The sequence below is a fragment of the Mytilus edulis genome, chromosome 13 (assembly GCF_963676685.1).
Source record: "Mytilus edulis chromosome 13, xbMytEdul2.2, whole genome shotgun sequence".
Taxonomy (NCBI): domain Eukaryota; kingdom Metazoa; phylum Mollusca; class Bivalvia; order Mytilida; family Mytilidae; genus Mytilus; species Mytilus edulis.
This window is the reverse complement of record NC_092356.1, coordinates 61,325,212-61,341,535: the sequence shown is the minus strand read 5'-3', so window position 1 is coordinate 61,341,535 and position 16,324 is coordinate 61,325,212. Positions and strand designations below refer to the sequence as shown.

Below are 16,324 nucleotides of genomic sequence, written 5' to 3'. Positions count from 1 at the left end.
TAGAGTTGACACTTCCGGTAAAAATATGACGTAAATTTCAAAGATGAGTCCTCTATCCATTTCTTCGAAGTAGAGTTTTGGATAGATTGATTAAAACAAAATTAAATCACTATAGTACAAAAACTTTTTTTTTAATAACTACTATTTGTCAGGAATACATGTTTTTTCTCAGTCACCACCACATGCACACAACGCAGTGCACGGGAAACAAGATTTTTCACATTAAAATTGACCGCGGCATCCTTTCTTACATCCACAATGTACAAGCTTCTGAAAAAATTACGAGGCCTAAGAAAGAGTTTTTTTCAAAGGGACCCTCTTTGTCCCTTCGCAATCCATTAGTGTCTGGACTGGATAGCATAAGAGCCAATCTCAAAGTCGTCTCAGTAAACACCTGCATTAGTATATTGCACATTTCACATGCTTGAAAAGACTAGACCAAGTTGTGGGAATAGCCTCACTTATAATTAGCCTTCCGTTTTGTGAAAAAAAAGGAATTTCTTGCTTCGTTAATCGTGTTAGCTCCATCTGATATTATTTTGCGATCTTAAATTTAAACCTCGGTGATTTAGGCTGACCAATCATCATTCTCTATGTTAAAGTCGCATCTTCAAATACCATCAATGTCTCCCACGCAGTCTTTTTTTCCTTTTCAAGCAAAGAGAGAACAGTATTACAACCGGTAAAGGTATTGGTCAGATATAAGTGTGTGTGATCATTCATTGCCTAGTGCATTTGAAAGGCCATTGATAGATATTAATCCAAAGATTCTTGCCTTCCCAAACCCAATCCATAGTTCGTCAGCCCCTATGTCACGGAATAGCGAAATAGTATTGACAGCATCATCAGTGACTGTTAACCATGACTCGTTTAAGTTCGTGTTTCTCTGTTTCTCTGCATCAGACACATGCATCATGATTAAAGTGTCTGTCTCTTTATGTGAACCTGGTGCTAAACTTGAAATACATCACGTGGTGGATAAGATAGAACATCCTGAGCATTTGTTGCTACAACTACTATACTCATCAAAGACTTGATCCACTCTTGTTACAGTTTCAAGGTATTGTATTAAGGTAACTTAAAGGACATAATACCCAATCATCATACTCGTTAGGAAATACCTTGAAACTGTAACAAGTTCACAGTGGATGTAGTGTCGGATGCGAACACAGACAATACTGGTAGTTTGAAAGCTGCTAAAAGAAGCAAGAGCAACATTTAGGGGAAGAGGAATACACAGACGAATCCAGGGTTAAAGCATCCTCAAAATTGGCAATGTTTTCTGAGAGATGACGACAATAAAAAACAACTTTTAAGTTTTCATTCACAGCAGCTTGCTCAATACAATTTTGATTACAAGATAGTTGTAGCAACAAATGCTCAGGATGTTCAATGTTATCCACCACTTGTTGATGTTTCAAATTTAGCACCATGTATATACGAAGAGACTGACACTAGAATCAAGATCGATGTGTCTGATGCAGTGAAACACAGAGTCAGGACTCGAACAGTCGCTACTGAAGTCTTTGCTGTTTCGCTATTCTGCAGTGACATAGGGACAGAAAAACTTTGGTTTACATTTGGAAGGGAAAAAATCGTAAGATATATATCTATCAATGATCTTTCAAATGCACTAGGCATTAAAAGATAACCCGTTTGCTGGAACGTTTGCTGGAAAACGAACTGCGTTGGTGACATTAAAGGCGTTTAAAGATGTGACTTTAGCAGTTAGAATGATGATTGACCAGCCAACATCACCATTTGAAAGGCCATTGATAGATATTAATCCAAAGATTTTTGCCTTCCCAAACCCAATCCATAGTTCGTCAGCCCCTATGTCACGGAATAGCGAAATAGTATTGACAGCATCATCAGTGACTGTTAACCATGACTCGTTTAAGTTCGTGTTTCTCTGTTTCTCTGCATCAGACACATGCATCATGATTAAAGTGTCTGTCTCTTTATGTGAACCTGGTGCTAAACTTGAAATACATCACGTGGTGGATAAGATAGAACATCCTGAGCATTTATTGCTACAACTACTATACTCATCAAAGACTTGATCCACTCTTGTTACAGTTTCAAGGTATTGTATTAAGGTAACTTAAAGGACATAATACCCAATCATCATACTCGTTAGGAAACACCTTGAAACTGTAACAAGTTCACAGTGGATATAGTGTCGGATGCGAACACAGACAATACGGGTAGTTTGAAAGCTGCTAAAAGAAGCAAGAGCAACATTTAGGGGAAGAGGAATACACAGACGAATCCAGGGTTAAAGCATCCTCAAAATTGGCAATGTTTTCTGAGAGATGACGACAATAAAAAACAACTTTTAAGTTTTTATTCACAGCAGCTTGCTCAATACAATTTTGATTACAAGATAGTTGTAGCAACAAATGCTCAGGATGTTCAATGTTATCCACCACTTGATGATGTTTCAAATTTAGCAACATGTATATACGAAGAGACTGACACTAGAATCAAGATCGATGTGTCTGATGCAGTGAAACACAGAGTCATGACTCGAACAGTCGCTACTGATGTCTTTGCTGTTTCGCTATTCTGTGACATAGGGACAGAAAAACTTTGGTTTACATTAGGAAGGGGGAAAATCGTAAGATATATATCTATCAATGATCTTTCAAATGCACTAGGCATTAAAAGATAACACGTTTGCTGGAAAACGAACTGCGTTGGTGACATGAAAGGCGTTTAAAGATGTGACTTTAGCAGTTAGAATGATGATTGACCAGCCAACATCACCATATGGATTTGATAAATTTAATGTTATTAACAACGATACGTTGTTTTGTTGTAAGATCGAAAAAAACCTTATCAGATTGGGTTAACATTAACATTAGATAGAATATCCTGACCATTTGTTGCTATAACTACCATACGCAACCAAGACTTCATCCACTCGTATTACAGTTTCAAGGTATTTTATTAAGGTAAGGACATAATACCCAATCAGCATACTCGTTAGGCCGCAATTCACAATCGGAGAGCTGATTTCCTACATTTACAAAGAATGTGGTATTGTTTCGCACATCCATAAATTTTGCGTATGGTAGTTATAGCAACAAATGGTCAGGATATTCTATCTTATCCACCACGTGATATATTTCAAGTTTAGCACCAAGTTCACATTTAAAAGCAGACACAAGAATCATGGTTCATGTGTCTGATGCAGTGAAACACGAAATTAAACAAGTCATTATTCGAACAGTCGTTACTGATGATGCTGTCATTACTGTTTCGCTATTCCGTGACATAGAGGTAGACGAACTATGGAGTGTGTTTGGGAGGGCAAAAGACTTTGGATTAATAGCTATCAATGGCCTTTCAAATGCACTAGGCAGTGAGTGATCTGACACACTTATTGTTATCCATTTCTTTACCTGTTGTGTTTGGTTATCTCTGTTCTTGAAATGAAAAAAAAAATACTACGTGGGAGATATTGATGGTATTTGAAGATGTGACTTTAATATAAAGAATGATGATTGATCAAACTAAATCACCGGGATATTACTGTAAGATCGCACAAACTTAACAGATGGGTATGCTACCCACTCCAGGTAAAGACAAAGAGGATATCTTTTAAAAAACAGAAGCTTGTACATTGTGGATGTAAGAAAGGATGCTGCGGTAGTTTTTAATGTGGAAAATCGGGTCTCCCGTGCACTGCGATGTGTGCATGTCGTTATTTTTGGCCGAAAATTGTAGTAATTTTAAATAGGGGTTAGTACAATAGTGATTTTATTTTGTTTTTATCAATCTATCCAAAACTCTACATCGAAGAAATAGATTGAGGACTCATCTTTGAAATTGACGTCATATGTTTACCGGAAGGGTCAACTTTATATTTAAACATTTACAACATGATAGAATAAGTGGTTTTGGGGATAACTTAATGGCAAAAGGTAAATGACCAGCACAAAAAAATCATGTTCTTTACATTTTAAAAAAAGTTGAAAATTTGAATAATTAATTGATATTTTAATGTCCGCCATTTTGGATATTACCGGAAGTAAGGGGTTTTAAGACATATGTCTTTACATTGTATCGATCAGAAGCACCAAAGAAAGGTTCCTGCACAATGTAATGATAGTAGCAATATGTTAAAATACATTTCAATTACCCTCCCTAAAAAATAAGCTTATTTAAGTACAATGTCCGCCATGTTGGATTTTAACCGGAAGTAGGGTTTCTGAAGACATCTTATCTATTTAATTTATCCAAAAGTAGTACATAACCAAACATTATGCTAGACGCATGATAATAACACCTTTTCTAATACTAGCCTTCGATATAAGGCTGATTCAAGTATGACGTCCGCCATTTTGGATTTTACCGGAAGTGAGACATTTTTTTCACATGCCTCCCTATCTGAAATGAAAGAGTAATAATTGAGGAAGGTCTATGCCAAATTTCATGCTTGTAGCAGGATGTGCACAATCCGTCTGAAATATGCTTGTAGCCGCCGGACTATAGTGGCGATTCTATTTTTTTTTTATTTTCTATTTGTATGTAAATGTAAAAAATCCCGCAGTTAATGTGTACGATTTTAGTTTGTAGCAACTCTGTGCACAGGATGTATTTGTTTTACACAGTTCGATTTTGGAAAAAAGGCCGACATTGTTAGTTGCACTATTACTAACACAATATTCTATATAAATATTCTTGTAATTGTAATAAAATACTTTAGATAAGTAAACCTAATTAAAAAAACTAGCGGTTTGTTTAACATTGCCATAAAGCACAGACGTTTAACAGCCATAAAACCAGATTCAACCAACTGTTTTGTTCTTAAATGTTCTGTTCCAAAGGGGAATATGCCAGTTGTTATCTAATTGTTCACTTCTGTGTATGTTTCATTTTCGTTTTTGTTTTGTTGCACTTCAGTGTTCCGTTGTTTCGTTCGTTGTTTTCCTTTTCATAGTTGATGTGTTTCCCACGGTTTTAGTTTGTAATCCGGATTTGTTTTCTCTCAATCGATTTATGACTTTTGAACAGCCTTTCTTTAATACTTACATTTGATATATATTTCTAAATTATCAGCCAGCATATCATCTTTACCTGCAACTATATATTTACAAAACACTGATACTGCATTGTAGAATACAACTTATTGTTGTAAAAAAAATTAGCATCATTTATGTCTCTACTTTAATATTTAGTGTAATTTAAGATGTGCATTTGATTTAATTAATATTGTCAAATTGCTTTTCTATGGTGCCCTCTGTTCTTTTATTTTGAGTTTTTAAAGCTTACTCGAACAAGAAAGACGATATGGGTTGTTTAGTTTTAATTTTCTTCGACGAGTTTACGAGATGCTTACACGAGTTACTGAAAAAAACTTAAAATACGTTAGATCAAAAGTTTACAATGATATTATTATCTTATTTTTAAGAGAGTTAAAAACAAAAATATCTTGAATAAAAGAATGAGCAGGATTTTGTTCTTTTATCTATATTAGCTTAGAATGATCTTGAGAACGCCAACCAATTATATAGTTTTAGATACATTGATAAGTGTTTGGATATTTGTACAAACATTTACACTGAACATATCAAAGTAACTGTCCTAATGTACATATTTTGTTAGGATTGATTCAGTACGGAACTTTGCAACAAGAGAGATATATTAGTTCCAAAATGAACACTATCGAACGTTTTGTCAACTTTTTTTCATCTAATCATTATCTCCTCATTTCAATATTTGATTATGAGCTTATTGTATAATGTAAATACATACATTTGTCATATATACAAGCGACGTGCGATGGACAGTATGACACAAGCGGTCCCTGCTGTTTATATTTTTTTCCCCATGTACACGAACGCCTGGCATTCATATCCAATACCACTAGCCAACCACTATCATATTGGCAACCAGCATAATATTTGTTGATGAAAAAACGTCTTTTATTTTGTTGGTCTCTATAAATTACATACAGATTATTCAGAAGATGCATTGATCAATTACAGGCAATATTTAGATTGTTCTTAACATGATCGAATGATATTAAATTTTCAATACACACAAATTGAAAACATTACCCATGCAACCAATATAATCATAAGAAAGAATAAGTTCGACTACTCCATGTAATCCTTAATTGTTAGTGTAAGAATGAGGTTCAAGATTCACATTGAATGTTTTCAAATACAAGAAGAGACCCACTACGTCGAACACTTCCAAACTCTTAGATACATTGTGCATATAAACAACCCATATCTGTGGTTTGAGATATTTAACAGGACTATTACATAAAACGGAGACAAATAATTACCAAACGGACAGTCAAACGCATAATTCGAAAAGAAACTGACAACAATATTTCTTACACAAAAAGACAAACAGACAAACAACAGTACATAAAACACAACATAGACAACCAAAAGAATGAGCAACACGTACCACATTTACTTAATCGCAACTTAAGTTTATAGTTGTCTCATAGCAATCATACCTCATCTCCATATTTTAATATATGATAAAATGAGACCTGCCAATTTGAGGTTACTTTTAAACATTAGTTATACAGTTTATGTGTCTTCGGCCATCTTGGATTGTTAATAACAGAGGAACAATTTGTGGACTTCAGCACATGAAAAACTATAAACTATTGAATACGAAATAAAAATGTTGGATCTTTTTATCTTCTAATATTAAAAACTCTCGGATGATATTTGTTTCAAACATTAAATGACACAAGAAAGCTTGAAAACCCATTTAAATTCCGTTACGAGTAACTTTTACATTGACGTTAATAACGGAATGAATTATCACATATTTGGTGATAAAACAAATGAGCCATTATGTACATGGCCACATTGACCAAAATAAAACTATAGGTAGATTTTACATACCCGTTAATTTGAAAATAATTAGTATGAATTGTCGAATTCAAATCCTGATAACTAGTGTTCAGTAGTCTTTTTCGAGAAAACCAGTCTGTTTTGCTACTCTTCGTCCCATTAAATATAAAATATTCTCTTTCAGCACCATCTTTATTGATCGATACTTTCACCTGTTAATATAAAAAGGGATACTGTAAATGTAGTAATTATGGCGATAATTTTATTATGTGGAAAATGGCGACAGAATAATAATCGCAATTATTTGAATTCGTATTTTGAATCTACAGTTTTTTTTCCACGATATCGCAAAATTTAGAATCGCTTTTTACTCTAAAAGGACAAAATCAAAATGAAAAACGCACGCAATAATTTCTGAATTTACAGTAGATGTTTCAGATATATCATTTTGGTAAGCACTTTTTTGAATTTTTCGGCTTCAATGCTCTTCCACTTTGTACTTATTTTGATCTGAGCGTCACTGATGAGTCTCTGTAGACAAAACGCGCGTCTGGCGTATTAAATTATAAGTATGGTACATTTGAGAATTAGTTGAAAATATATAAAGCAATGAAAAATGTACATACATGTATTACATGTTCTATTTCAATTGATATGGTGTCTTTCTATGTTGTGATGTTACAATATTGTTTCAGATAAGGGTGAAGGTTTTTACCTATTAAAACGTTTAAACCTGCTGCATTTGTTTGCACCTGTCCTAAGTCAGGAACCTTATTTTCAATGCTCGTCGTTTGCTGATGTGGTTCATAAATGTTTCTCGTTTCTCGTATTTACATATAGAAAAGTCTGCTGTTTTTCATGTTTGCATGGTTATACACTAGTCATTTAAGGGGCTCTTTATAGCTTGCTGTTCGGTGTGAGCCAATGCTCCGTATTGAAGACAGTTCTTTGATCTTATCTGGATTACTTTTACAAATCAAGTTTTGTATGGAGAGTTGTCTCATTGGAACTCATACAACATCTTTGTATATTTATGTACTAGTATTTGTTTTTACAAAAGTCTATTTACTTCAAGAAATACAGTAGTAGAAAAAAAATTTCAAAGGTGATTTAAGCATATTACATTTTACAAGACATGAAACCATTAACTTATCTTTTCCGTTCACACAAAGAATATTAAAACATGGGTTCTCATTGACAACTGTATTTTATAGTCCTTGTCAAAGTTTACAAATCACAAAAAACAAAGCTTATATGATAAATTTCTAGTATCATCATTCACGGACATAAATATGCAATACCAGAAAAGTCTAACGCGCGTCTGGCGTATATACAAAGTTTAGTCCTGGTATCTATGATTATTTTATTTTATTGTAAGAAAACAAAAATGCATTACGTAACACAACAATAAGAAGATGCGGAATGTTTTCCAACTTAAGAACTGTCTTCAGAGACCAGATATGGTAGATTGTATTTAGCAACTAGAGGTCAAAGCCTCGAGACTTTATTTTTTTACTGTATCAGCTATGCAAAGTTGCAGTTGTCTGTACGTGATTATGTGAAATTATACATTTAAAAATGATTGTAACGTTACTTTTTCAATATTGAGGTGTTCCCAGTAATTGATGAGGTCAGACTTGTAATGGCGTTTGACAGTCGATGAGGAAATTTCTTTGGTTCTTTGTTCCTGAACAGATGAATTCTCGTCAGTATACAAGTTATAAACACTACCTTTCCCTACAAAATGGTACATACATAGAATGTATAGTCTAAAGTGAGGGTAACCAAATTGCACCTTTTTGACAGTTTTTAACTGCGTTATTTTATAGTCAAGACAAAATTGTCCATTCTATGTTGATTTTGTAGCCGTATCCCTCTTTGTTATATAGATACACCAATTTAATTTTTAATCCATATTGATTCGTGGCGTTGAATCGACATTCAATCTATCCATGATTCCGTAATGGGGAGTACCCAAATTGCATCCATGCTTATATTCACATCATTAACAACCGATAAACAGATGTTTTGTCTTTTTTTTTCAAACATTTAGAACCATTTGACATTTATTCAAGCTCACTAAAAAAAATTAATGGATGTGTTTGGCATATTTGTTTTGTTCCTTTTAAAAAGATGACTTTTAATGAACGTCGCATATCGTCGTTATCGTACATTTTTTTTGCAGTGAAAGCTACATCTGTTGATATAAATTGTGAACGTTGAGTGCATATTTGAATATATTCACCTCTTTTGTAAGACATTTGTAAGATGTGCATAATGTCAATTAATAGAAATACAAATTGTTTAGTCTTATAGAAAACTCTTACGAATTTCTCAGCTGTTTATGTTGAATAGGTTCAATTTGGGTACTCGGTGCAAGGATGGTTCTGTGACGTTATACCTTAATTGATTTAAACATAACTTCGGTCGACTGGTTTCCGAAGAAATAAAAAGATAGGTGTCTAAAAGGAAGTCGCTGCTTTAAAAACTGAAATCTTTAAATTTTCAAATAATGATGTTCAATTCTTGTAAGTACATCCGGCCCTCTTTTCATCGAATCTGACATAACCGATTGCAAATTTTCATCGAAACTTATACTAATATGAGCAACACAACGACTGCCTCGTGTGAGAAAGATTTTGTTATTCTTCCGGAGAACCTGCGACCATCCCCGATTTTTGTTGAGGTTTGTGTTGCTCAGGGTCTTCTTTCTTATTATTTTCTTTTATATTTTCCGAATACGGACTTGAATGTCCTTCTTGGATCTTTTGCCACTGTTTAAAATAAAGGCGAGCGAGACGATAAAACATTCTGTAACACATTTGAAATAAAATATGTAAACTAGTCTTGGGTGGATTTTGTTATTTTTAATGGTGGAAACAAATTATTTGCTGATATACAAACGTCTAGTTTATCGAAAACAAAACCCAAATGACATTCTTAAACAAAAAATGTATCTGTAACAAGTGAAAATCAGATTTTTTTTAACACAGTTGAAAAATCGATGCAATAGATGAGTAGGAATTTCAATATAATTATATATCTGGAATTCAAACTCCAAACAAGTTAAGATATATAAACTCAAGTACCCGAAGGATCAACAACATTGAAGAAGGAGAAATATTGATAAATGCGCAAATGTCTTAACAAAATCGAACTTCTAGCCACTAATCATAATATGGATAAGATGTTTTCTTAACGATTGAATTAGTTCATTAAGTAGAACAAAGAACTAAAATATGATCTTATTGAATTCCCAATCTCAAAAACAGGCGACAACCTTCAATCTAACTTGAGACAGAGGTATAACATTACAATGTAAAATACACTATTGAAACGTAGGTGCCTATATAACATAGACGTTACATTTAGCATTCATATAAGATGTATTGTCATTAAGAAAACTCTTAATTCGATGGGAAACAAATGGCGTTAAATAAAACAACGTACAAATGTAAATTCGAATATAATAGTAAATTTGATGTGAAGAGTACAGAGGTAAACATTTTTTAGTGTAACAAAGTCTTTGGACGTTTAGATAAAACTACGTGCTTTTGATGGTCCTTTTGATTCTTCTTCTCTTTACATTACACTACACTTCCATCCTATCTTATCAAAATCAAGTTTTCCTATTTAAATAAATGGTCGTTTGGTACATATTTGCTGTAACTCATTTAAAGCCTTCCTCTCTAATGAGAAAAGTAAATATGCTAGATATATTTACAGGAAGTGTGATGAGATGATTGAAGCTGTTAATTTTCTCCTTGCTACTATCTGTGTACATTTCGGCAACACAGTTTATCGACAGGTTGTATGTATCCATTTAGGTCCTTATTGTGCCCCTGTAATAGCAGACTTGTTTTTTCTAATGTTATTAGTCACAGTTTATGACTAAACTCAGTAAAGACTCGTCTAAATTGCTTTTTATTGATAAATTCAACAACACTTACCGTTATATTAATGATATGTTTTCGTTAAATAATCAAGAATTTAATCAATACACTGCTAAAATTTACCCAAAGGAACTTACTTTGAATAAATCAAATTTAAACGTTTTTAACTGTCCTTTCCTTGATTAAGATATTTCGGTTTTAAACAGGAAACTCCACACTAAAATTAACGACAAAAGGGACGATTTTTCGTTCCCTATTGTTAATTTTCCATTTTAAGATGGTGATGTTCTTTTGCACCATCTTACAGCGTTTATATATTTGACAGCTCGTTCACTGTGGCCGCATCTGTTGTGACGTTTTTAATTATAACGATCGCTATCTATGTATTACTGGTGCATTATCAAGCCAGGGATTTCGTTATCGTAAATTACTTAAAACCTTTACTAAATTTTTCAATAGATATAAAGATTTGATTTTGAAGTTTGATTGTACCTGTAGAAAACTTATTTCAATCAAATTATCGTAATTGTATAGTAAAACATTTGTTTTATTTATCAAACAACAGTATCACAGAATATATAATAAATATTTGTTTGGGAATTTGAATAGTTAAAACTTTAGTTTTAGTGTTGTTTGGGTATATTGATTTAACCAATTTTGTATTTTACTTATTTATTTATTTTTAAAAAAGTAAAACAAACGACCGAACTTTAAGGCATTTCAAACAAGGGAGGTCCATAGAATCAAATCAAATCAAATAAATTTTATTGTCAATTAAAGACGTCAATTAAGTATTACCCATATTTGACTATTTTATTGATTGTGACTGTTTATTTAACGCATCATGTAAATATAACGGAATTTGATGAGACTGTTATTAAAGTGAGAGGGTTAGCGCTATAGAACCAGGTTTAATCCACCATTTTCTACATTTGAAAATGCCTGTACCAAGTCAGGAATATGACAGTTCTTGTCCATTCATTTTTGATGCGTTTTGTTATTTGATTTTGCCATGTATTATGGACTTTCCTAATTGATTTTCCTCTGAGTTCAGTATTTTTGTGATTTTACTTTTTACATGCAGAATAATCACATGTTAAATTTGGTACAAACTGATTACAAAATGATTACAATTATTTGAATACAATTAAATCAATGAATACAATTAAATCAATGAATACAATTAAATCAATGAATACAATTAAATCAATGATTACAACGAAGAGAAAAGAAAGACACACTAATGTATATTCATAAAACAATGTACCATATAGAAAAAACATAATCAACCGCTATCCAACAACTGTATGTACATATATATTTAATCAGCATCGAAAATAATTTTTACTTTAAACTTTAAGATATACATATTCAGGATAACACTCTTACCTCCAGTGGTCGCTGTAAATACATGAACCCAGTCTTCTCCTTTAGTGTATACCATTAACATCGATGAGATAAATGTGATGACTGAAAGTAAAACAAGATCTAAATAATATCTAGATTTTTTTCAAAACGTAAATATTAATCATAAGATGACATGGTATGGAGACCAAATGACATAAATTAACAACTATGGGAATTACCACACAGCCTTCAACATTAAGCAAATCCCATACCGCATAGCCAGTTATAAAGATCCCGAATAGACATAATTCACTGGTATTAAAGAGATAATAGTAACTGCAATTACGATTATCCCAATATGGCGACGGTAGATATAGATAAAATCTTTACACTCGTTTTTCTTAAATGTAGCATGTATTTGTCAATAGTTACTCAGCTGCAAGGTTTATCTATACCATTTCATCATATTTGAATCGTAACGGTGCACTGGAATTGTCTAAGCGCTGTGAAAATAGCCGTTGAAAAATTCGGGATGATAATCGTAACTCGGAAAAAAGATAATCGTAATTATGGTATCTAAAAATAAAAAAGATAATCGTAACTGGAAACTGTTTTATTGATATTGACACTTAAAACGTAAATCTGATAGCATATTATGAAATTATGGCGATGAATTATTTACGAAACGTACCAACATCTTATGACATTTCTTTTAATGCATATATAATCAATAGTTCTGATGAAAACAGCTACATACTAATATATCATAAAATTGGAAGGGTGAAAAGCTTCAAGAAATTTGGAAATGGGAAAACACGAACTTTGTTAATTTACAGAAATTTCCAAACACTAGGTATGCCACAAAATATGTGAATGAGCGATGGAAATTATGATACATGACAATAATTGTCAGGCGACACGCATGTGTCACCTTATATCATATTTCTGATTAAGACAGTAAACAAAAATTAATTTATCCTGAAGTAAATAGTAAATATAGTTAATATTGTTTAAATTCATTTATTGCATGTGGTTATATGTGCTATTTCTGCCCCCGGGAAGCCACTGCTGATTTAATTCTAGAACATAGCCTGTTATGCCATAACGAAGCAGGAAAGACATTTAGTATTCGTCAAAAACAGTTTGACGAGAAATTAGTTGCTACAGTTTTCATGTCACTTCGATCATTTTTCATGGATGATATCACAACTTAAAAGTTATGATGAATAAGGGATAACTTCGAAAAATGTTTTACAGTCCCTTTCCGGAGTCTTTTGTAGCTGACTATGCGGTATGGGCTTTGCTCATTGTTGAAGACCGTACGGTGACCTATATTTGTTAATGATGAGTCATGTCGGTCTCTTGTGGAAAGTTGTCTCATTGGCAAACATACCACATCTTCTTATTTATATTGGCTACTTCATGACTGTCACTGAAATTTCAGTATCTCAGACATAAACTATAAAAAACACAAATTTAATTTTGAATTATGATAATATGACATCCTTGAAACATTTAATGCTATATAAGACTAGAGAAAGATTGGCCCTACATCGGATTCTTTGTGTATTATGCAATTAAGTAACGTGGAGTTCATTGCCAAACATGGATTTGTGTTCTTTAATAGTTTGGCCAAAATCCCGAAAATCAAGAAATAAAATTGATGTGGCTTTAAATTTTCTTACAAGAAATACTTATTCAAAGAATGACTGCAAAGTTGAGAATTAAATTACGCATATTCCGCAAAATAAGAAACAAACTTATAAAAAATTCATAAATACTCGGTATATGAAAAGTATGCTGCATACATATGCATGGAAGATATTGTAGAGAAAAATATTGAAGGTACTAAACAAGGAACATTTTTGTATTTGCATGCTTGCCATATAATTAGTACTTTTCTATTAAATGAAACCAAAAATTAGCCTTACCTAATTTTCATGCATTTTTCTGAAGCACAAAATATTTGTTTCAAAATCTATAAACATCTTTGTAATTAAACCAGTTCCGACTGTGATGATCTACATTTATGCCCTTTGGTGTAATTTATTAATATACATATTTGTGGGTTTTTTTCGTCTGTCAAATGATTCGTAAGACTATAGGTAAGGCTAATAAAAACAAAAAAACAAAAGTAACAATAAACAAAAGTAACGATAAACAAAAGTAAAAAAAACAAAAGCGACAATAAACAATAGTAACAATAAACTGGTAACTATTCTAGATCCTTTACCATTGCACTGTTTAAAAAAACGTCCTAAAATACATGGGTATAATTTGATCAAAACAGTTGAACTTATTTTTTTTTAAATCATATATTATATCAGTATAAAATAGAAAAAAGTGAATCCAAGGGAAAAATATGGACGGCTGAATTTATTGAATTATAAGGAAAAGGGAGATATGGGGGGTCAGATATGAACACTAAATCCGATCATGCAGTTTTATAGATTATCGTTGATTATCTTAACGAGATTGATTTTCTGGCTTGAGCTGGTACATCGACAGTGAGAAAAGCCATCGAGTTGAGATGACCAATGAGAATCTGATTATCGCTATTTTACCTATGACGACGTTGTCAATTTTGAATGTTAATTTCGTTAGCAACGCCACGTGGCCTCCTTAGTTTCTAGCGATAATTTTTCCATCTCAAGCGAGAAGCATGATATGAAAATTATCACAAAAAAGATCAAAGGAAAAATGCACAAAATAGCGATAAATAAAGTTATTGATGGAAACTTTTGTTCATTTCGCACAGAATTTTAGTATAAACGTGATATAAGAGGCAAACAACATATGACATATGAAAATGTTGTATACGTGACTTTCATTTTGAGCAATGAATTGAAAGTTTGCACTTTTAGAATATGGGATATAGCTTATTCATCCTTTTTCTCATCAAATAGAGATATATAGGTAAATTTATCCAAATATTAACCTGTAAGTCTCTTCATTTATTTTTATATGCGTTAATTTCATCGTTAAACTGGGCATTTACATTTTTAACACACAAAATACCATTGAAATGCTGAAAGACACATTTATTATGTTTCAGTTACTATTATCCGATTAAGAAAATTACGATTATCAAAGAAGAAAAATACCATAGAGTTACGATTATCATCCCGAATTGTTCAACGGCTATTTTCACAGCGCTTAGACAATTCCAGTGCACCGTTACGATTCAAATATGATGTAATGGTATAGATAAACCTTGCAGCTGAGTAACTATTGACAAAAGCATGCTACATGTAAGAAAAATGAGTGTAAAGATTTTACCTATATCTACCGTCGCCATATTGGCCGGGATAATCGTAATTGCAGTTACCATTATCTCTTTAATACCAGTGTAATTATTATGTATATCAATACAAACGAGAAAACTAACGGCCTAATTTATATACAAAATCATGAACGAAAAACAAATATTATATGTTTGTTCAACAAATGTTAGAAGGGCAAATTTCACACTAAAATATTATTTGAAATGAATCGTCTGGTTAAAAATGTTGACAAGAGACTGGAAGTGAGATATCATATGATTGTCGTCCAAAATTTTTTTTTTAGAAAATAAAGATACTTATATTTTCATACGTTCTTATTGTTATATATAACTTCTAAATACTATTGTTTGGAATGAAACTGCAAGCAGAAGAAACAATAAGTTAAATGGACGTCATTATGATTAGGTTGACTGTTTTGAAATAATTGTATAATATGTGCTATTTGAAGTTAGTATACTAGTGTTTGGTTTGACTTTATTGATATGATGGTTACATTTGTGTAGTGATATATCATATGCTTGTTGTCTTAACAATACATTTTAGAACATATGTAGATTCTTATATTTCTTTTTAATGACAAACTAGCTAGAGTTAGCCACCAATAAACATGTTAAACCAAACTTTATTCTGAATGTGTCTATCTCAAGTCAGGACCCTGTAATTTAGTGGTTGTCGTTTGTATCTTACCATCATAATACATATTTTTAATGTGTTCAGACCATTAGCGGATACTATTTGTAAATGAACGTTCTGTCGAATTAGAAGTAAAAAAACATCGTCTAATATTTTTACGTTAACTGTCAATAATGTTCAGTATACAACTTACGCTGGAATGTTCCGGACAATGCAAAATCCATTATTGATCTTTCTACACATTAGCAAAATGATAGAATGATACCTAAGACAGACTGAAAATATTTGGAAAATAATAATGAACAGATAGGATAACAATATAAGTATTATTATATGA

At 32.2% G+C, this 16,324-nt stretch overlaps 1 protein-coding gene across 1 annotated transcript; it reads right to left on the bottom strand.

Annotated features, from left to right (window-relative positions):
- Positions 1-5,029: 5,029 nt before the first annotated feature.
- On the bottom strand, positions 5,030-16,211 carry LOC139500449 (uncharacterized). Its single transcript, XM_071289187.1, has 6 exons — positions 16,181-16,211; positions 12,113-12,193; positions 8,425-8,567; positions 6,882-7,042; positions 5,764-5,948; positions 5,030-5,091 (listed from the first exon to the last, which is right to left on the bottom strand). Exons 1-6 carry the CDS (start codon positions 16,209-16,211, stop codon positions 5,030-5,032), a joined length of 663 nt encoding a protein of 220 aa, XP_071145288.1.
- Positions 16,212-16,324: the final 113 nt, after the last annotated feature.

Bases quoted from the DNA above. Each gene is read 5' to 3' on its own strand.
- LOC139500449 (XM_071289187.1), bottom strand. From the start codon at position 16,211: ATGGATTTTGCATTGTCCGGAACATTCCAGC. The intron at 5,949-6,881 runs GTATGTAAAATC...TGTAATTTATAG, and splicing joins AATTATTTTCAAATTAACGG to AGACCAACAAAATAAAAGAC. The intron at 5,092-5,763 runs GTATGTATTTAC...GTAAATATATAG, and splicing joins CGCTTGTATATATGACAAAT to TTGCAGGTAAAGATGATATG.